Genomic DNA, 22,955 nt, shown 5'->3' with positions numbered 1-22,955 from the left:
GCCTACAGGGTGTCGGTCTCGTGTGCGCAGTGACATTCTAGTCGCTGGACGCAACTGTGTTCTCTTCCCTTCTCAGTGCTCTGTGTAAAGTTAACAGGTAATTGAAATAGTACCGCCCTCTACGTTGTATAGGACGGTTATATGGTTCCATCGACGGAATAGTCACTTTTTCTTCAAAAAGTGCAGCGTGGATTGTTGTGGGTGAAAGCAACATAGAGCTTGTCGATATGGCAGAGAAGAGAGACCAAGTACCTGAAGAGGGATCTTCCTCACATGGCACAGAGAAAATTCCTTCAACTCTTCAAGAAGAGGACAGGTTGTTTAGAACCCAACTGCGTTGCTGCATGGACATGTTTCAGCAGTTGGCTAACAACCCAAGGATGCAGGAATTCTTACAGGCTCCGACACAGGGTTTTCAGCCTCCTACACAGGGTATGACTGAGCCGTTGCAAGAAAAGGAGATTTCCAATGCGCAGAGGACTCATGATGCTCGAGGGAAAGCCCATGTGGTTGAGCAACTAGCGGTGTCCAATGATCCAAAGCAACTTGCTTTAGCTGGACAGGAACCGTTTGTGAATGGTCAAGGGAGCAATAAACAGGCTATGCGTCAGACCCTTCCAGTACCTAATACTTATCCTGGTTATTTTGGAGGTGGTTCAGTGTTTCGAGCTATGGCTTGACCTTCCACAGGTTATATGCCAGGGAATGTGTTCGGGACAATGCAAACAGGCATGGGTAACCCTATGTATGCGAACATGGGTGTCCAACCAGGTTTTCACGGTGCCTATGGCTAGTTTCGAGTGCCTGGAACACAATTTGGTATGGCTGGTTTTTCACAGCCATACGTACAAAATGCAGATATGAAAGGGAAAACAGTTGATGCGAGTGCTGGAATGAACACTCATGGAGCACGACTGCTACAGGCACCTGTTTATGATAATGTGGCTCCTTTGAGTCAGCCTAAGGATTACAAGGAAGGTGGGCAGGGAGTGAAGTTTGAAACTTTCAGAGGAACTGAGGACCAATTAAAGGCTTTGACCTTCATACAGGAGTTCGATGCAGCTTATGTTGGAGGCAACTTCACGGAATCTTCAAAGATACGCAAGGCTGCCACTTTCTTGAAAGGGAATGCGCTTCAATGGTGGACCGCATTGTTGAACCAAGGTCAAGCCCCAACAACGTGGGTCCAATTCAAACAACTTTTTGCGCCTGCATGGTTGAGAAACACTTTTGAAGTGGATGTAATGACGGAATGGCATGAGTTGAATGCTAAATAGTGTGCGGATCTGGAAGAGTACAATAAACGGTTTTGGGCCGCACTGTTGCCAGTCACCTCTTACAGGTTTGTGCCTTTGTCAGAACAAATTGAGAAGTATTGTTGCGGATTGCCCAAGAAAATCAGGGACTACTGCACAAAGACTACTGTCATGAATATGTTTCAATTGATAGAGAATGCAAGAGTGGCCAACAATCTGTCGAAGGGAGATTCCGATGGATTTAATAGCCACAAGAAAGGGGCCCAGGGCAAACAGTTTTCAGCCAAGGGCAATGTTGCAACAAAGCCTTCTGAGTCTCCTGTAAAGAAGCCCTCCACTCAAGAAGCTGATACGTCCAAGAAGCAGTCTAAATCTTCTTCGGAACGAGGACAAGGACAAAAAAGGCATTTTTCTAGCAAAACTTTTCAAGAAAGGAAAGCTCTTAGGGAGGCCAAGAAATGCTACATTTGTGAACAGGAAGGACACTTTGCAAATGAGTGCCCACAGAAGAAGTCACAGGATAAGGATGACAAGTCAGACCATAAAGGGAAGAAGCCAAAGCCGAGTGCAGGAGTTGTTCCAGATTTGGTTGGAGATCAACCAAACACAGATGCCACGGAGCTGTGCAGAGCTTGGGGCAAAGTTAGAGACCAGACAGTGCTGGTTTTCTTTGATCCAGGAGCCCGTGCAAATTTCATATCACCAGAATTGGCATCAAAGTTGGGCATTCGTGCAGAGGAGATGGGTATGACAGGCGAAGCAGGTTTGGCATGCCCAGGACATTCAGAGCCTGTTACTCCCATTCTGGGAAAGCTTCATCTGCACATTCAGAGCTATGTGGATGCGGAAGAATTTCATATTATGCCGCTTGAGGGCTGTGATGTGTTATTGGGTATCCCATGGTGTTACAGGTTGCATGCTATGGTGGATACTTACAACAAAAAGATTACCCTTGTACATAGAGGAAAGACTCATGTCCTTGATGTAAAGCTTAAAGGCAAGTCTGTTCCAGTTGCTTCTGCTTCTGCTATTTCATCTGTAATAAAGAATCATCTTTCTACGTACTTGATCTTTGCAAAAGAAGTACCTCAAGTTGTATCTAATTTGTCTACCTTAGATAAAGACAGGTCAACTTTTTTGAGTGGTTTCAGTGATTGTTTTTCGGACTCTTTGCCAGGTGAGTTACCTCCTGAGAGACCTGAGGATCATACTATAGATCTTGTGCCAGGTTCTAGTCCACCGAATAGACCACCATACAGGGTTAGTGCAGCCCAACAGAAAGAGATTATGGGTCACGTCAACAAGCTTTTAGAGAAGGGCTGATTCAGCCCAGTTCATCCCCTTTTTGTTCGCCTGTACTCTTAGTGCAGAAGAAGGATGGTTCATGGCGCATGTGCATTGACTATCGCGCCTTGAATAAGAATACTATCAAGAACAGGTTCCCCATACCGAGGATAGATGACATTCTTGATCGGCTTGAGGGAGCGTCATTGTTTACAAGAATAGACCTAAAGAGCGGGTATCATCAGATACGCATTAGACCAGAAGATGTCCATAAGACTGCGTTCAGGACAACATTTGGTCTCTATGAGTTTCTTGTCATGCCATTTGGTCTCACAAATGCTCCTGCCACATTTAATAGAATGATGGACAAAATTTTTAGACCACATAGAAACTTCGTGGGTACCTTCTTTGTTGACATGATTGTCTACTCAAAGTCTGAAGAGGAGCATAGGGATCACTTGACCGCAGTTTTCAATGAGCACTATATGCTTAAGAATGACTTTCTCATGATGCATGGAAAGTTATGCGTTACTAAACAGTTACGGCCAAAGATTTTGATGGAAAGTCATGCTCCACCTTATGCTGGGCATCGTGGAATTGATGCGACAGTGAAAGGGGTTGAGGCATTCTTCTATTGGCCAGCTTTGCGTCAAGATGTTGACACATTTGTAAGATCATGCTTAGTATGCCAAAAAGTCAAATTTGACAGACAAAAGCAACCGGGATTGTTGCAGCGATTGCCGATCCCTGATAGGCCATGGGAAAGTATAGCAATGGACTTTATCTTTGATCTTCCAAGGACGCAAACAGGAAATGATGGGATTTGGACTATCATTTGTAGGTTCAGTAAGCAGGCCCATTTCATTCCTGTTAGGAAGAAGATAAAGCCAGAACACATGGTCAAGATATTCATGAGCAATATCTTTAAATATCATGGGATGCCTCAGTCAATTGTCAGTGACAGGGATCCACGTATGACGAGTCTTTTCTGGAAGGCATTGTTTGAGAACATGGACACTACGCTCAAGTTCTCTTCTTCGTTTCATCCGCAAACTGATGGACAGTCAGAAGAGACAAATTCTACTGTCTTGGACCTGCTCAAATGTTATGTGTCAGAGCACAAGGCAACTTGGGAACACCATCTCCCATTGGTGAATATGCTTACAATAACACTGTGCATACATCAACAGGTAAGGCACCATTTGAGATAGTGGAAGGATGAAAGAAAGTCCCACCCATTTTGCAGACTAAGGACAAGATATTTGAGGCAGACAAGTATGTGCAAGATATGGATGAAACATACAGGAAGATAAAGATTGCTCTTGAGAAGACTCGGGCTAAGCAAAAGAAAGCTGTTGATCGTCACCGTCGTGAACTTGTATTTTCACTTGGTGATTGGGTACTTTTGCGCTTTGAAAAGGCCAGGTTAAGGAAAATGAAAGGCAAGGAACGCTTGTTTCCTAAGCTCAGTATGCGATATTATGGTCCTTTTCAGATTTCAGAAAGGATCAGCGATGTAGCTTACAGGTTAAAGCTACCAGAAGGCTGGAAAATACATAATGCTTTTCATGTCAGCCTTCTAAGGCCCTTTGTTGGTGATGTGCCAGAGAATATGCTTGATGAGGAACAACCCGAAGTGGAAGAATTGGATGAAATCCTTGTTCCTGAATAGATATTGGCACATAAAGAAAGAAAGGTTAGAGGAAAGGTTGCAAGACGCTATTTGGTGAAGTTCAAGAACTATCCATCATTAGATGCCAAATGGATGGAAGAGTCTGAATTGCTTGATTCACCTCAGCTATTGCAATTGTATCTTGAAGCCTTTCAAATGGAACCCACAGTGACTTGATGCAGCCTTTTTGGAGCAAGGCAAGAGCATGGTTCATGATGCTCAAGATAGTAGTTAAGCAATTGTATCTACTCTTTCCATACAGAATTTAGCTAGAGAAGTTTGTGCTCAAGAGTACACTAGAAGACTTCTATGCTTGATATATGTGTCGTAGCCAGGTTGGTGGGATTGTTTAATCGTCCAACGCTACATTTCCGGAAGCATGTATATCTTCGATTCCCATCATAGAATATATGTGATATCAGGAGATATCCGCATGTATTATTGGCATGCAAGCGAGATCGCTTGCAGTATTTCAAGGGTGGGGTGTGTCACCAGGAGGTGTATTTTTTCCTGTTGCCTTCCGTAAATAAGTATTAGATATATTTATTTTATTTTTACTTGTTTGTCCCGGAACCCTTGAAAAGGTGCAAGTGGACATTGCATGGCCAGTGTGAAACGGCTACAGCCAAATGGGTTTCTCACATCGGGGATCTAGGTCGGTCAGACAGGGACTGCCCGGGCCAGTTAGCACTGAATTCTGATGAGTATGGAAGCTCGTGTGCGCCAAACTGGAATTTGGGCCACTCGTCAAGTCACTGCAACTTTATAAGTTGAAAGGGGCCAGTACATTAACCCACATTGTAGATGTTGGTCAAATGGTAGTCTTCAATGATGGTCAGGAGACCGATAGAGACGCCATGGAAGCATCTCCTAAAATTTAGGGAACTGCTATTTTTGACAAGAAAATGTGTTCGCGTCATTAGCTCTAGAATGACAAGGGGAACATTTTATTGCTCTACTGCCAAGTCAACTGAATTGCTCTACTGCCAAGTCAACTGACGCACCATTTGAGATATTTTTAGCAGGGAAAGCCCAAACTCGAAAGTTGGGCGACGTGTCAGCCTGTGAGCGATTCTGCCACTCTGGGAGGCAAAAACGAGCTGCATATCGACAAAGGGGGCGCCATTTTCAGCCTCAGGTGGATTGTAGCAGGTACAGAAGCTATGGAAAGCTTACCTTGCCCTCTATGCACAGTATGGTGACGGGAGTGATGTCCCGCACGCTACATACTGCTCTATTTCTCCCCTATCTACAGTATGTTATGCCCCACTAGTGGGCTTCTCATTTGACCTATGTACAGTTCTGGGGGTTTATGCGCGTTTGCCAAGGCAAGAGCCTTCTGAACAGGAACCGGATTAGCTAATTGCTAATCCCCCACAGGTACGCACAGTTCCATCACGAAAGATTGCGAGTTTGGAGAGTTTTCTCGAGTGAAAACTCGTCCAATTCACAGGGGAACTGTCCCATTGCGTGCGGGAGCCTTTGGGACTGTCGTAGGCGTGTTCGCTCTGCTAAAAACGATCCGAAACAGGGAATTACTGCCTGCTGTGTTTTTCTGCAGGTTTAGGGTTTCGCACCTAAATTGCAAGGGAACATCGGGGGAGCCTCATGAGAGCCTTGGGATGCGTGTACAGGCTTTTGGGCTCCCGGCAGTGAAAAACAGAGAATTACAGCCCGCTGAATTTCTGTGACAGCTCACCAGAAAGCTTCCAAATATCGAGGGAATCCGTCCTAGACAGGTGTTTTTGACCTACAGGGGTTTTTGTGCCGTTATGCTGTCGAAATCCGGTCAAAAACCTGCGTTTTCAGCCCTCGCCAGGTTTGGACAGCTTTGTGAAAGCTTGTGCTAAGTGGTCGGATCGTCTACCTTAATTTGAATAAAGAAATACCGAAAGGGGCGCCAGTCTTTGGGGCCTACAGGGTGTCGGTCTCGTGTGCGCAGTGACATTCTAGTCGTTGGACGCAACTGTGTTCTCTTCCCTTCTCAGTGCTCTGTGTAAAGTTAACAGGTAATTGAAATAGTATCGCCCTCTACGTTGTATAGGCCGGTTATAGCCCATGCCCAAGAACAGTGTTCACAAAAAACCTATAAAGAATTACAATGACCTACTACGTTTTGGTTTTTACTTGTGTTTTTATCTCTTTGCGGTTCCGAAAAAAACTGCAACCGTTTCCATAGTTTAGTTATAATTTTCAAAAAAAAATTACATACTTTTAAAGAAAAACCAATAATTTTCAATAGTCGAATTTTTTTGTTTGTCTATAAAAATGTTCTTTGGGAACACTACTCAAGACCTTTCTTCTGTGTCGGGGCTTTCATTAGTCTGTGGTGGCCAAATCCTTTCTCCACGCATGGAGCACGGTCTTTGCTAACACACAAAGCCACTTGTTAAGCTCCTCCCTCCTCCCCATTTGCAATGCAACTATTGTGTAATCAGTTTTTCTTATCTTGACTCAACCCTATTTGTACCACATCTTCCTCAAAGAGATCGATGTAGCTGCTTGGGAGGTTTTGAACAAAAAAAACGCTTTTTTCTTTCAGTTCAAGTACTCTAACTATGTGTTCAATGTTCTCTGGTTGATTAGGCATTAGGTGCTCATGCCGGATCAGGGCCAACTTGTATATCATTGTTATGCATTGTCCTTCATAGACGTACGTTTGCAAGTTTCCTTTGGTGGTCAGTGTTCTAAATGCTACTCTTGGTATGTGCATTAGTGATCATGTCAAACATGTCGTAATTTCTAGAAAACAATATCCTTCAACTACGTTTTTGATAAGTTAACTGGAAAGTTTTTGAAGAAATGCACTTATAATAGTCGTTCTCATTTCCCTTGTCATACATAAGAGAACAAATTCTAGCTTACCCATGTGCTGTTGTTCCGGAGCAATTGTAGGTAGTAGGAGCTTGATCAGGCTGGCTGGGATGAGATATGGATAGGGGGAAGGGCAAGACGGTGGCGCATGCACAGAAGGCCCACACACGTGAAGATGGATGAGTAGGCTCGATGCGGGGCCATGTAGTGGAGAATCTTTCAAACTACTTTGTTTTCTTTAAAGAGTTGCCAGTAGGTAGTGGTATGAGTATTTCCTTTGCATAAGTCTCTTTTTGACTTAAAATAACCGAAATCTTTCATCCTAGACCACACAAAGTGTTAGGATAGTGTTGCTACCTTGAGGCTTGCTTATCTACTGGATTACCTTCCCACTATTTTGTGACGGACCTATTTCATAAAGATGATAATTTGACTAATAGTTGTTTACGGTAGAAAGTACAATGCAAACAAGCTTAATAGAGTGATCACAAGAGCAGTTGGTATGATCCTGATTGAAGATAACCGAGTTGAAGAATGCATTTCTAAAGATAATAATTGTAAGGTGCAGCAGAAGTGAATGTTGAACTTTGCTCAAGATGAGTGCTCCGAACTGTGCTCAAGGGTTCCTTTTACTTACAGAAGGGAGAGCCTTCCGTTCCTTTAGTGAGAGAGTGCAAATGATCACAAACACAGTGGGTAAACATTGTGCATGAAGGTACTGAGACTGAGAGATAGAGAGAGAAGAATACGACACTTGAAAGTCGTCAAACCCTCCTCCGAAGGCCCCACTCTCTATGGCGATAGCGGTCTATTGCTATTGATTGCACAATCTGATACAAGGTGCTGATGTTGTGAATTCCTAATGATGCTACATCGATGTCGACGGAGAGGACAACGATGACGATGCTTATGCTGAAAACTGAATACTACGAATTGGTAACTGTTGCACCAAGTCAAGGGGCTGATCTGCTAACTTGATGGCTGAGAAAAACGCTGCTTTTTAGGGCTGAAAAACGCTGTTTTCCTATGACTGAAAACGCTGGACAGCAGGCTGAAAACGCTGTTTCCTATGACTGAAAACGCTGGACAGCAGGCTGAAAAAACGCTGGAGTGCTGAGGTTTTCCTTCACTACGGCACCGTTGCGGTAGGGATCTGCAACAAGGCAATCGCTGGCTAATCTTGCAGTTTGTTGGTGTTTGCTGAAGAATCCAAAAACGCTAGGCTGAGGGCTGAATTTGCAGAAAACGCTAGGTACTTGGGAAAGGTTCTTGCTTGAGAAGGGAGGTTGGAGAGCTTGTTGCAAGTGTTTGCCTATGCTTTCCTTTCTTCTTCTGCTTCCACTAAGTGACTCCCAATTTCCTTATATATTAACTTAGCAACTTTGCCCTACCCAGTTTCCCAAAAAAGTCAGTTATTAATAATAAGTGAAAAATGGCTAAAATAGGGAAAATAGGTTCTGTGCACTGTAAAATGCTCCTGATGGATTCTGATGGTAATCTGATGATCATGTTGTGTGCAACCAGAGGATATGCATCTACTCTAAGTGTCTGGACATGCACGGTCTGCGAACAGACTCACAAAAGTGCAAGAACACTTCCTAAGCTAGGCTAAATGAACCCCTATCATGAAGTAGCTTGTCCACGTACACATAGGGTTAGATGTGCACGTGACAATAATTTGATTAATGGTTGTTTTGCAAGGGTAGCAGATACAGTGCAGCCAAGACACTAGATTGATCCCAAAAACAATTGGTGTGATTATTTCCTCCAAAAATTTCCATTACTTGAATAAATGCTATTTGGAAACCAAGAGCTCGTGTGTACACTTCTTGCCTTGAACATGGGGGATAATACTATTTACAAAGAGAGAATGAATGATAAACACTAGTTACAATGGATAGATAAAAATGTAAGACTTCCGTTGGTGACCAAGAAAACCCAACACCAGGTATTGGCAAGGATCACAATGTGTCCAACATCTCACCACTTATTATGGGCACATCAACCCATAAGCTAAGCTCAAAAATCTCTAGAATGTCGCCCGTCAAGTTTTCGGTTTATCAAGGAAGATGGCACGAGAAGAAAACTAGCCCAAATTTATAAGCAATATGGAGATAAAACAAAGAGGTTGAGGGTTAGTTAAATGCCTAAAAGCATTTCTAGTCCACACTTGTTTTCTTGGAGGTGATTTCTACATTGCTCAAACTCTTTAACAACGAAAACAAACAAAATTGTGGTATCTTGACTTCTAAGATAAGAAAAGTTGTTCTTCAAAGCATCCAGCAAGATATTTAAAGCCTACATATTTGTAGCTTTGCATCAAACAATGTTAACTTCTCTACTTGTCCATAAAAAGAAAGATTATTACGTTTATCATGCATCACATGGACAATAGCCGCGACATTTTCAATCACATCATTAATGCCCAAGTGATTATCATCTTGCCATGGAAGTGCCAGAGTTCAAAGCTTTCAATTATAATCATAATGAACAAAATCACATAATATACACTTGCTTCACAAATGAAATTTTCACTTACCACAAATAGGAAAGACTCCAAGTGCCAAACCTAGAGCTGCCGACAAGGATAAAAGTTTTGGTTCTAAGCCCCTGAAAACATGAAAATTTCGAGCTTATAATAATACAAAACTTACACGTAAAGTACAAGCACAAGTAGTACTCGACAGATTTGCCCAAACAACAAACCATGCAACCGTTTAGAATCCTCGTGAAACAAATCACATCCTAAACAATGTTTTGCTTTGAAATCAGACAATTAGACTCTTAAAGCTTAGACTAAAATTTTAATGGAACCTTAAACTTTTGCAAATCTTTTCAAAAATGTAACGGCTGCAAAATATGCAATCCTAGTTGCTAGAATGAATAAGAAATCACATGGGATGCACATGGAGTCACATGGGGGGCAGTGTAGCTCTCAGATGAAGCATGGAAGCTATTACTATAACTCGCTTGTACACAGTAGAGGGCGGTACTAATTCAATTACCAGTTAACTTTACAGAGAGCACTAAGAAGCAAAGAGAACACAGTTCTGTCCGACTAGATCGTCACTGCGCACACGGAGACCAACACCCTGTAGGCCCCAAAGACTGGCACCCCTTTCGGTATTTCTTTATTCAATTGAAAATAGACGACCCGAACACTTAGATCAAACTCTCACCATGCTGTCCAAACCTGTCAAGGGCTGAAATCGCAGGTTTCCGACCTGATTTCAGTAACATAACGGTGCCAAAACCCATCTAGGTCAAAAGTACACCTCTAGGACACATTCCCTTGCATTTTAGAAGCTTTTTGGTGAGCTGCAACAGAATTTCAGCATGCTCTAATTCCCTGTTTTATCACTATCAAGGTGCCCAAAGCCCTATATACGCGTCCCAAGACCTTTCGAGGCTTATTTCTTGCAGTTTATGTGCGAAACCCTAAACCTGTAGAAAAACACAGCAGGCTATGTAAGGTGGAGCGGAAGTGAATGTTGAACTTTGCTAAAGATGAGTGCTCCGAACTGTGCTCAAGGGTTCGTTTTACTTACGGAAGGGAGAGCCTTCCGTTCCTTCAGTGAGAGAGTGCAATGATCACAAACAAAGTGAATGACACTGTGAATGAAGGTGCTGAGACTAAGAGAGAGAGAGAGAGAGAGAGAGAGAAAAGAATACTACACCAAACAATTCTCAAACCCTCCTCCAAGGGCCCCCCTCTCTATGGCGAGAGAGGTCTATGCTATTTATTGCACAAATCTGGTACAATGGTCAAGATGCAATGGACGTGCCGACGATGTTTACGACAATGATGACGACGACGAGGACGGTCCTAAAACCTGAAAACGCTATCTCCTGGAATCTGAAAACGCTGGCTGATCTGGGATGTCCAAAGACGCCAGGTTTGTCTTGTGGCTGAAAACGCTAAGTCTCATGCCGGTTTTGCTGAGAAGGTGCACTGCAAGTTGCTGGAACTTCTTCTGCCTCTTCTACCAGAAAGTGCTAGCGCTAGGTTTCTTATATAGTCACTTAGCAAATTTGCCCTACTCAGTTTCCCAACAAAAGTCACTTATTAAATAATAAGTGAAAAGTGAATAATTGGGGAAATTGGGTTCTATGCACTGTAAAATGCTCATAATGGGTATTGAATGTCATGCTGATGATCATGCTGTGTACAACCAGAGGATATGCAACTACTCTAAGTGCCTGGACATCCACGGCCTGCGCACAGGTTCACAAAGCTGCCAGAACACTTCCTAAACTGACCTGAAGTAGCTTGTCCACATGCACATAGGGTTAGATGTGCACGTGACATCCCCCTCCTTTCCAAAGTGAGGTACTGGTACCGAGTTCTATGGCGTCGAGGGAGTGCGCCAACAATTCCTGGCATCCTGCGAAGAACGCTTCGCTGGCCCACTCTAATGCGTGGGTCGTGCGATACTTAAACTTCATAAAGGTCTGCAATGCTTGCTTCTTTGAGCCGCACCAAAAGCGACAAAGGGATCTGTTGTGGCTTCAATGTTCCAACTGCGTCTATGGTCATGGTTCCACCTTCTTCAAGAATCTCCGAGGAGGAAAATTCCAGAAACCACTTTCAACACAAAATCATAATCATATTCCATGTAGAATAACTAGAAAAATACAATTCTTTTTAAAGGACTGTGCATACAATGCAGATGAATAAAGTGGCTAAGTGCCAAAGCGTTCACCAAACACACGCAAAAAGGGAGATCGAATCTTGACCTTTCGACCTAAACCTATTAATTGTGGCAAATCACAACGGAAATGCCAATGCTTGATGGACAATCTTTCTTATGCTCTTTCTGAGACTGTGTCATGCCTTAGAAGAGACATGGAATGTGAATTCCTTGAAATGCAAACTTTTTTCCTTTTCGAGAGTGATCCACATACGTCCGTGCTCATCCGTGAGTGAGTCATGTGCATCGTACAATACGGCATGCCTGTGGAAAGGAAACACATAAAGACGGTGACGAAAATACAAGAAATCGTCACAAATGAAACACTCGAACAAGCGTGCTAACTAATGATACGAACACACAATACTTCTTGAGTAGGTTCTTTGGACCTCGATTCGAAAGCCAAGATCGGTTCTGCGTGATTGATCATATCTGCAATGAGGTTAGCTTCACTAGCAAAATCATTATCTAAACTATCATCCTTTTTATCATGCAAAAAATGCTGTCGTGCTTCGGAAAAGGAATGACTGAGAGAGTCTCCTTTTCTTGTTCTTTTTCGTGTTTCGATACCAATGTCTTTTCATGTTCTTTGTCATGCAACAAATCATGCTTCTCTAGAATGAGACCGTGTTTTAACCTAGTCCAAAACATGAGAGTGAGAGGATTAGTGACATAGATGGAATCTTAGTGTCACATTGAAGAACCACGAGAGCTGCTCCTTCAACTACGAGACTGAGAGTGTTTTCTTTCGAACGAACTTGTGGATTATGACCTTTAAACCATTTAATGCCCAAAATCACATCATCGTATCCTGAGAGAGGAGAAATCACAAACTTTCGACGAAAACGGACATTTTGAATGGACACAGTCACATCAAGACATTCATGCGTAAACAAAGAGTGCATGCCAGGAGCAAACCCAGAGGCCTCAATGGAAGTAATGGGTCGAGCTTCTAGACGTGCGCTCGTCACGAGAGAGTCGCGAATCACATCATGCATACTACCAAAATGTCACAAACCGGAGCGCACACGAATAATCAACAAGATGAATATAAATAATCTTTCAACTAAACAGAGTTGAGTAACAAATTCTACACAGTATTTGGGACTAGAAGATGGGTTGGTTCCACCCCTTAAAGAGAATCTTTTATTAGGGAGAATCTTTTTACAAGCACAAGAACCAGAGAAAACCCCTCCGTTCTAATTCTCGAAGTCGATGATCATTCCTTCCCGTAAGGGAAATCCGAGAGGCGAGCTCTCGATCCTTTTTCAGTCTGTACTCGGAGTCGAGATTCCGCATACAATTTCCAAATTCCGTTCCCAGAATTCCAAGCGTAGGCTTTGCAAAGCCTTCCCGCTTCTCCTTCGCGATGAAGTACCTGCAGACACACACATACACACAGGACAATTCGTACGGCGAGTCCACTGTAACAAACTGTTGACGTGTCAAAGCCTAAAGAATGGAGCCAACTTACAGATGATGTGGCTGCCCGAAAGCAAAAACCCTAACCCTAATTTCTGCCAAAAACCCTAACTGTTGAAACCCTAATTCTGGAAACCCTAACCCTAAAACCTGCAAACCCTAATTCTGAAAACCCTAACCCTAAAACCTGAAAACCCTAATTCTAGAAACCCTAAGACGAACAAGCAACAGAAGAAGAAGTCCTACCAACTTATGGGGACCCCGTCCGATGGGGCCCCAAGTGACATAAAGGCATTAAAAATAAAGCAGAACACACTCAAAAGACTTTGCACATCAAAATATGATGATGTGGCACCTGTACGGACGTCCCGAAATTCGCGGCGGATTTTTAGGGAAATCCCGAAATTTTAGAAAAGTGATTTTTTGGGGTCAGCTTTTCATATTTGATGCTTTTAGGGTTTGGGCCTTTAAATATGAGCCTTGGGGGCCCTCTCTGGCACTTTTTAGCGCGCAGATTGCAGAGCAGGTGCTCCTCGGCTGTTGCACTTTGTGAATCGACAGTAATATAAAGAAATACCGAAAGGGGCGCCAAGGTTTGGAGCCAATACTCTCTGGGGTGGAATTCCGCCACTTCATGTCGCGTGTCGTCTCTCTCTCTTTCATTTCAGTTGTTATTGAAGTGCTAAAAGTTTGTTCAATCTGTTCTTTTCTATTGGCACGTGGTGCCCGCCTTGTGACAGTGGTATCAGAGCATCAGGCGTGTGCTTTTCTAAATGCATACCAGTCCTACAAAAGAGCAGACAAAGCTATTGGAATTTTATTTGAGAGATCTTTGCTCTCCAACCCGGACTTATTAGCCACTCTCACCCTTACTTCATCGCGCATCGGGTGCGCTCCCGTCTTCACCGCTCATGTCTTATAGGGCATAAGCCAATTAAGATCACTTGCAAGAGAAGGATCCAGATTTGTTTAAAGTCACTGTTCTTCTCAGAAGCAGTGCCATGCAGATGTTGATGTCTACAACTACCAAGCAGCATACTCCAAGTACTTGGCAAGCTTTCAAGAAAAAAAAAATTGCCAGAAGTTACATGGTTTCTGACATCTTCCTTCGAAGTGCAACTTCTGGCAGAGTGGGGTATCCTGAAATGCTTGCCATGGAAACTCTAGCAGATTATATCTTGAAATTTCACGACATCACCCAGTAGATGTCTCTTCACAAGCAGATGACTTTGGAGGTCCAGTGCGATTGCTATCTTGGGACTACCATCGCCGTCAAAGAAACATTGTTTGTCCAAGAGCTGATGGACCATGCTGTGCTCGGCTACAACTTCTTCGAAGGAACCTAACCCTAATTTTTGGTGCAGGTTTCAAGATGGAAAGTCAGTCGACTTTTCGAGCTCAACTAATGTCGAGATTGCTTTTTAAGTTTTGTTTGATCTTGTTTGGTGATCCTGTTTGGATTTTGTTTGAAATGGATGGTATCTGTTTTGAACCTGTTTTGGTGCCGATTTGAATTGTTTGACTCTGGTTTGATACTGGTTTCAATGATTGGTGATTTTACTCCCGGGTGGAGAAGTGAGAAATACTGTTTTGGTATTGTTTGAACCTCGGAACGACGCAGGCCGATGCCTAGGGAGCGTTTCGTTGTATGTTTGAAAACCTCCAAATGACGCAGGCCGATGCCTTGTAGCGCGGATAATGCGTCGTGCTCTCTACAGTGTGGGTGCCCCTCATTGCAATGAGCGTGACAATCTCACTCAAACAAATGAAAACTCTCTCAAACAGAATGAAACACAGAAACAACGGATAACAACACAGAAACAATGGATAACAACAGAGACACAACAGTGGACCAGAACATGTGGACTCGACTAGCTCAAAGAACCATGTACAGACTCTGGCGTGGCAGCACACTCCGCTCCAGCCAAGGACTCACAGGTACAAATGGGGTGTCGAGGCTCAGATGTGCAGGGATGGTGAAGCAGTGCTCTGTGTAAGACTCTCTAGACGACTACGTGCAAGATAAAAAACCCCCACTCCCCCAAAACGACTACTGATATGTACAACCATAAGAGCCACCAACGGCCCATAAATGTCTAGCCAGCTAAGTCTATCTCCAAACTGAGTGGTGGTGGTGACCTGGCCACGACGTCCACTAGACCGCCGTAGGTACCCTGCCACGTGTCACTCCCAGCCAAAGGGTCCGTCCAGTGTGAACCAGACCAACTGTAGCTAACTGTCCAACTGCCTGTCCTGTGAAGTGACACTGTAGCAGGCTACAGGTTGCCCGCCACAAGACTGGTGACCGTCTCGGTGAGCCAAAACTGAATGAAACTGCAAAAGTAACTATATGTACCATGAAAGATGAGGTAAGAGCACAGTCCTGTCACCCAAGGGAAAGGGTCGTCCCCACTGCTGCTCCAGAAGCTTCCGGATCGGGAGGAGCCATCAGATCAATAGTGTAACCATGCGGTTGCTTTCCTGTGCTTTGCATACCTTGATTTCCTGTGGTTGTAGCAGCCATCTACTGCACAGCGAATGGGAGTACCTGCCCTGAAGTGAACTCCGGACGCCTAGTAACGCAACCATGGCAGTGTGCACCAGTAACACCGTCACAGCAAGGAACACTCTGGCTCTGCATGTGTCGCATCTGGATCTGAGACTCTTGCTGAGTGAAGTACTGGACCTGGGGCTGTGGGTAGTGTCCCATGAACTGCTGAGAGGGCTGAGAGGGACCTGCTGGGTAGTGTCCCATGAACTGCTGAGAGGGCTGAGAGGGACCTGCTGGCGCTGCAAAGGTGGCTGGACTCTGGACCTGTATCCCTGGCTTAGTCCATCCATATCCCACAGTAGCCTGGGTAGGCATGTTATCATACATAAGCATTTCTTGAAATCCTTGCACCTGTGCTTTGAGGTCATCAATAATTCTCGACTTTATCTTCAATGCCTGCTGTAGTGCAAAAATCGTTGCATCTCGATCTGCAATGGCACTCTCGGCAACTCGCAGGGATCCCTCCATAGCTGCATATGTGGCGGAGTGATGCTGGTGGGTTGCAGCTAGCTGCTCCACGCCTAGCTCGATGGTGGCAATAGCAGCTCTGGAGTCCTAAAGCAACTTCTCTGAAAGCTGAAACAGAGAAGTGGAGTCGGTCCTACCTGAAGATCCCTCAGATGGATGTGATGCTGGAGGGCGCACATGTGGCACTGCCGGCGAGCTAAAAGTAGGTGCAGATGGTGGCACAACCGGCGAGCTAGAAGTAGGGACACTCGGTGTAGAAGGTGCCTCAGAGATTGTTGTTGTAGGTGCAACGAGTGATATGTTGACCGGTGTATGAGTGAAGATGGGAGGAGAAGGAAGAGGATCCTGTAAGGGTGAATAGACCATCCTGTCCTGAGGAGCGGCAGTAGACACTGGTGTCGGCACAGCAGAACCAGGTGTAGCAGTAGACGTATGACGCTCAAGATGTACCCTAGTCTGCTGTCTCTCAGAAACTGGCAAGGAGAGTAGAGATTTCACTGTATCCTTCATCACTTTCGCCTTGATCTTCTTTTTCTTGGTGACTGTGGGGTCTACTTGCATGCTCACGGGTTTCCTTTTCCCTTTCGAGGTTCCCTGTTCCTCATCCACTTCATTTATGTTAATAGGTATGTTTATGATCCATGCCAAGAGAGGCGCCGCAAAACATCTAAAAGTTAACTGCACAGACTGCACTTGGGCCCGAAATCTTTTAGCCCTAGACTGCAGAGAGCTGAAGAGAATTTGGTGGAATCCACATGGGATAGTGTGGATTAAACAGTATAGCCCGTCGCAGTGGGAGAATGTAGTGAGAATATCTGTTTGTACCTTGTCTTCTTTGGCATCCCGAGCCAGAAAGTAATACCTGAAGATTGCGAGAAGCCGTCTGTTTCACTCATAATTGGGGTGATCCGAGCTCAATAGCTCTTTACATGCTTGAATTGTCGCGTCCTTGGACAACAAAGAGAAAGTGCGAGTAGTAGACTTCACAGCTGGAAAGTTGGTCATACCCATGGCATGGCCAAGCCTTGTAGCTGTTAGCTTGTGGCCCCGGACCTTTGGAAAGTTTTTCAGCAGTTGATGTATCAGTTCTGCTGGAATAGTATCAGGTAAATTTGCATCAGCCAATTCTGTGATGCCCAGAGTCCGTAGCTGAGCAGTCGACAGCACCTCGCTGAGAGATGGTCGAGGTTGCTGCATATGAAAATGTAATGAAAATGCTGTGCGATTTTTTGAAGAAGCAGGCCTCTGGATTTCATGAGTGAGAATTTGCTGCTTTTCTGTTTTTTGAGCCACCTTTGAGTGTTCCTCTTGATCACTGGATGCACTTGAGTCGGAATTGACATCGGAATCATCAGATGCTGCTGAGTCTGCTTTGTAGCTCTCATCACTTGGGTCACTGGAGGTAAAGTTCTCTATGTAATGGCTGTTGCTGCTGGCAGATACTTCATCTGCTTCGCTCTCTGATGCAACCAGAGCTTTCCTCCTCTTCAACTCTACCTTTTTCTTGCTACTTCCTTTGTGCTGTTTCTCCTGTTGCTTGCTACCCCCTGCCATGTTGAGGTCGGATGACAAACCTAGCCTCTGAGTAGTCAAGTGATGGAAAAGCACTCAGATATCGGCCAGGTTGGAAGAAAAGGCCAGGTTGGATTTTCTTCTGCAAAACGATTTAGGCTGGAAATGGAAAATCACGTGATGCTTGAGTTTTGCTGCAAAACACAATTTAGGGCAGCAAATTCGAACCAGTAGGGCGAGTAGAGGGCACGGCGAGAAGGGCGAGAGGGGTGCTGAGAGAGAGGAGGGACTAGAGTGGGAGGTTAGGGCGAGAGGGGACGGTTAGGGGCGAGGGTTGCTGTGAGAGGGTAGGCGAGAGGGTGTGGGAGAGGGTAGGGGCGAGAGGGGAGTATAGGGGCGAGAGGGGGTGCGGGAGAGGGTAGGGGCGAGAGGGGAGGATAGGGGCGAGAGGGGGTGGGGAGAGGGTAGGGGCGAGGGGAGGATAGGGCGAGATGGGGTGCGGGAGAGGGTAGGGGCGAGAGGGGAGGATAGGGGCGAGGGGGTGTGCGGGAGAGGGTAGGGGCGAGAGGGGGGATAGGGGCGAGAGTATAGGGTAGGGGCGAGAGGGGGTGTGGGGGAGGGTAGGGGGCGAGAGAGGAGGGTAGGGTCGATAGTTTAGGGTAGGGGGCGAGAGGGGGTGTGGGGAGGGTAGGGGGCGAGATAGGAGGGTAGGGGAGGATAGGGTCGAGAGTTTAGTGTAGGGGGCTAGAGGGGGTGAGGAAGAGGGTAGGGGCGAGAGGGGTTGTGGGAGAGGGTAGGGCCGATGGTCACACTCGGTACTCGGTACAAAGTGATAGCAGAAGCAAATAGAAGGTACAAAGTGCTATTTTTTTATTTTTTTATTTTTATTTTTTTTTTTAGCAACTACAATTTTCGAGCAGATAAAAGGGAGGGTAATTTTGACTCATTGGGAGACTAAGGTTCCTACAGTAAAGCCTATATTCTTCCCATAGACAGTATGGCATTGGGAGTCCCATCAAGCCAAGTCCTTGATTACACCTTGCTCATTATCCCAATTGCCATCTAAGCAGAGTCCCCACTAGTCCCCAAGCAAATTCCAGTTGTCAGACTGAACAAGACTGAACAAAGTCACGCAAGAAGCTTGACTGAAAGCAGTTTGGAAGGATCTTAATACTTAACTGCAAATAACACTGAGGATAGAAACCATTAGAGGAATTAGCAGAGGGACTGATTATAGGAGGAGTCCAGTGAGGAGGAGGGACTCTTGCAGAAGTTCCCTATAATACCCAATTACCAAGAGGACTTAGTGGAGAAAAGATATCTTAGAGGAAAGGCGGAAACTTACAAACATAGCAAAAACTGAGACAGTAACAGAACATCTATTCTGGTGGAAAGCTCGAGGGGAGGAGAGAGATGGGCCATGGAACCTACAGATTGGGGATAGAACCTACAGATGGGGGAAAGTTGCATACCCTTTACTCAGAGGAGTAATAGCACTTAATTCTGGAGCCATTTACCAGTGGCAAAGGGACGCCTTCCAAAGTGACTAACTGGACAGCCCCCTGTGGCAAAACCTCCTGTACTCTAAAGGGCCCTTGCCAAGCTGGAACCAGCTTCTTTGCTTTTTTCAAATATTGTGCCTGATAGAGTAGCACCAATGTGCCTTGCGTTATTTTTGGCTTTCTGAGGTGGCGATCATGCCACACTTTGCGACGAAGTTGTTCCGCTTGCAGAGCACGACAAGCTAAAAGGCGGCTTTCATCCAATAAGGTGAGACGGGAGATAGAGGCAGATTCCATGCCCCAACTTGCACGCAGACTGCCCACCCTAGGGGAACCGGAGTTGAACTCAAATGGAGCTATGGCTTCCAAACCGAAAGCGAGTTGAAAAGGCGTTTGATTCGTTGTTGCTTTGAAAGATGTGCGGTATGCCCAAAGAGTGCCGTGCACAGCCTGAGCCCACGATGCTGGATGGAGATGACATGCTTTCCTCAGTAGAGCGATCAGAACCTTGTTGGTGCTCTCGGCCTGTCCATTGGCTCTAGGGTAATAAGAGCACGACTTGCGATGAAAAATCTTGTAATTGGCCAGCAAATTTGAGATCAGGTCATTGACAAAATGACTGACTCTATCACTGGTGATCTCTAAGGGACATCCAAATCTGCATAAAATATTTTCATATAAAAATTTGGCCACTGTATTGCCGGTGCAATCTACTGTCGCTAGTACCTCTGCCCACTTTGTTGCATAGTCTGTAGCCACTAGCAGATATTTGCGATTACCTGGTTGAGCCGGGGGATATATTGGTCCCACAAAGTCCAAACCCCATCTCTCAAAAGGTAGCCACGCCATCGAGACCTGCAAAGGACGGTTGGATTGCTTACTCGGCTTCGGCCCACATCTCTGGCACACATCACAAACCTTAGAATATGCTATTGCATCCTTAAAAATGTAGGGCCACCACAGACCACTCTGTAGTATCTTCTGAGCAGTGATGTGACCAGGGTAATGGCCACCAGTGGGACCATTGTGGGCATCCTCCAGAATATGCTCCACCTCATGAGGCGAGACACAACGCTTCAGAACACCATCTGGTCCCGCTTTGTAGAGCTGGCCCCCGATCAGAGTGAAAGGCCTGGACTTCAACAGCAATCTCCTCTTTTGCAGTGGGGATGCCCTCTCTAGGTATAGCCCAGTAGATAGAAAATGTAGGACCTCGCCGTACCATTCCGGTGTTGTATCTATTTTAAAAAGACTGCTATCTGGAAAGTCATCCGCAATCCCAGTAGCTTCTTCGCCTGTGTAAATGCGAGAGAGGTGGTCAGCCATTACATGATGCTTACCAGGACGGAGTACCACTTCAAAATCAAACTCCTGGAATAGGAGGAGCCATCGCCATACTCGACCTGCAACCTGTGGCTTATTAAGCAGATAGCGCAAGGCATGGTGATCAGTGATAACTGTGAAGTGGACCCCTAGCAAATAGTGACGAAATTTGTGTAGAGCATACACTATAGCCAATCCTTCCCTCTCTGTGGTGCTATAGTTTCGCTCTGCTTTGGTGAGCAGGCGACTTGCATAATGTACAGGGCGATCCAAGTTGAACTCTTTGCTAGGCTGAGTCAGCACAGCACCCACAGCCAGCAGACTGGCATCTGTATGCACATGAAAAGGTAGGGCCCAATCCGGGGCAACTAGAATAGGCGCTTCAGTGAGACGTTTTTTGAGGTATGCAAATGCTTCGGCCTCAGGTGTTGACCACCGGAAGGGAACAGCAGCACTGGTGAGCCGGGTCAATGGTTGAGCCACCTATGCATACATACGTATAAACCTGCGATGATAGCCGGTGTGGCCCACAAAGCTCTGAACACCTTTGGGATTTATGGGAGGAGGTAACTTCAAGATGGCCACTATCTTCTCTGGGTCCGGTGCCAAACCTTGAGCAGACACCACATGGCCCAACAGTGTGCCCTCTGTGACCAAAAAATGACATTTGTTCGGATTGAGCTTCAAACGTGTCTCTCTGCACCTGAGGAAGACTGCAGAGAGCTGAGCAAGATGCTCCTTTAGATTTTCTACTGGGGTCGAACATTGAGCACCCGAGAAGGTGGAAAAGTCATCCATGAATATGCGAAGGTGATCAGTAAGCAGAGGACAAAAGATGAGATATACTATGCGATTGAAAGAAGGCGGTGCATTTTTAAGCCCAAAAGACATTCTAGTGTAGATGAAAATACCCCAGGGAGTCACAAAAGCTGTTTTGATTTGGTCGTCAGGATGGATGTATTCCTAACTGATTGTAGCCGCTGAACCCGTCCATAAAACTATACAGTACATGGCCAGCGACATCTTCGAGGACTCTCTCAGTAAAAGGTGTCGGAAATCCATCCGGGATTGTGACCTTATTCAGAGCCCGATAGTCGACACAAACTCGAATTTTGTTGGAGTGCTTCTTTGGGGCAATACCCATAGGAGACAACCATTTTGAGTGCTCTACTGGTACAATAATACCTGCTTCTTGCATTTTTTCCAACTCGATTTTGACTGCTTCTGCATACTTGGGATTCAGTTTGTAAGCACGTCCTCTGACCGGCTTAGCCCCCTCAACCAGAGGAATTGTGTGGACTCCTAGCTCTGCTGGGATTCCTTCTAAATTGTGGTAAGACCAGGCAAACACATCTTTGAAAGAGCGCACGAAGGAGATTACCAGGTCGAGTAGAGCGAGGTGATCCCATAACCAAGTGGCTAATAAGATGGGCTGATGGCTGTCAGGGCCTCCTAGGTTGACCTCTCTGACTGGGTCAGGCGGCGCAGTGGTCGAGGCTGCGTCAGGTGGAGAAGATTGTGCCACCTCTGTTAGCCTTTGGACATTATGAGCTGGCGTCTGATCAATGTTGAAATCAGCATACTCTTCCTGCAACCAACCTGATGGAAGCTCTGCAAATGGTAAATCCTCAGATACCTCAAAGTGCTCCGGCATGGGTGGAGAGTCAGATGGAGTAGAGGCTAAGGAGGGAGCTGGGGTGTTGGCCAACTCTTGCAAAGGGAGACTTTTTTCCCCTTCTATGGTGGGTTATAGGCTCACCCAGGCCGACGGTTTCCATCAAGGGACCCTCTGAAGGATGGGCACCAGAGACCGGTCCACTTGGTTCTGACTCACTTGAGACTGGTCCACTTGGTTCTGGCTCACTTGGCTGACTAGGATTCTTGGTCTCAGGTGTAGCTTCAGATGTAGGATCAGGGGGATAGGGTGAATAGGGTGAATCTGTTGGCAAAGGTTGAAGAGAGACTACATAGCATTGCATCGAAGAGGTGGCTTCTAACCACTGCAGTAAGTCTTCATCGGACCCATCGGGAGGGACCGGCTGCTCCAAGTCAGGGTTGGACTCTACTGACAAAGAGCTATGCTGAACGACCGGATCCATACCTCCTTCGAGACGAATTTGTTGCATTGGAGAGCCAGGAGTATGTATCCACATGGCATCGGTTCCCCAGTCGTGAAGTGCTTTCGTATGTCGCAACCATGGCCTACCAATCAGCAAGGGATAACCTCCCTCTACCAGGGGAAGATTAACTACCCCAAAATCCAAGTTAAAAGTGAAATCTTGTACCTTCAGAGGCACCTTGTCGACTATGCCCACTGGATAGACTGTTCTCTGATCAGCCAATGTAACAGTGAAAGGAGCAGGTCGGGTAGGCTTTAGACCTAAGGCCATCATAGTGAATTCGGGCATCAAATTGATTCCAGATCCTCCATCAACGATGACGCCGGATAGCTGGTGCCCA

At 45.5% G+C, this 22,955-nt stretch overlaps 1 protein-coding gene across 2 annotated transcripts in view; it reads right to left on the bottom strand.

Annotated features, from left to right (window-relative positions):
* The window catches only part of LOC147417572 (uncharacterized), a 123,791-nt gene that overhangs the window by 78,201 nt on the left and 22,635 nt on the right, over positions 1–22,955 (bottom strand). For both annotated transcript variants that reach the window (XM_086507641.1, XM_086507640.1), the window contains exon 2: positions 9,566–9,636. In XM_086507641.1, coding sequence (XP_086363767.1) covers positions 9,566–9,636 — 71 coding nt within the window. The remainder of the gene's footprint in view (positions 1–9,565; positions 9,637–22,955) is intronic.

Source organism: Adiantum capillus-veneris, chromosome 30, assembly GCF_014529385.1.
Source record: "Adiantum capillus-veneris isolate H3 chromosome 30, ASM1452938v2, whole genome shotgun sequence".
Taxonomy (NCBI): domain Eukaryota; kingdom Viridiplantae; phylum Streptophyta; class Polypodiopsida; order Polypodiales; family Pteridaceae; genus Adiantum; species Adiantum capillus-veneris.
This window is presented reverse-complemented; position numbering and strand designations above follow the sequence as displayed.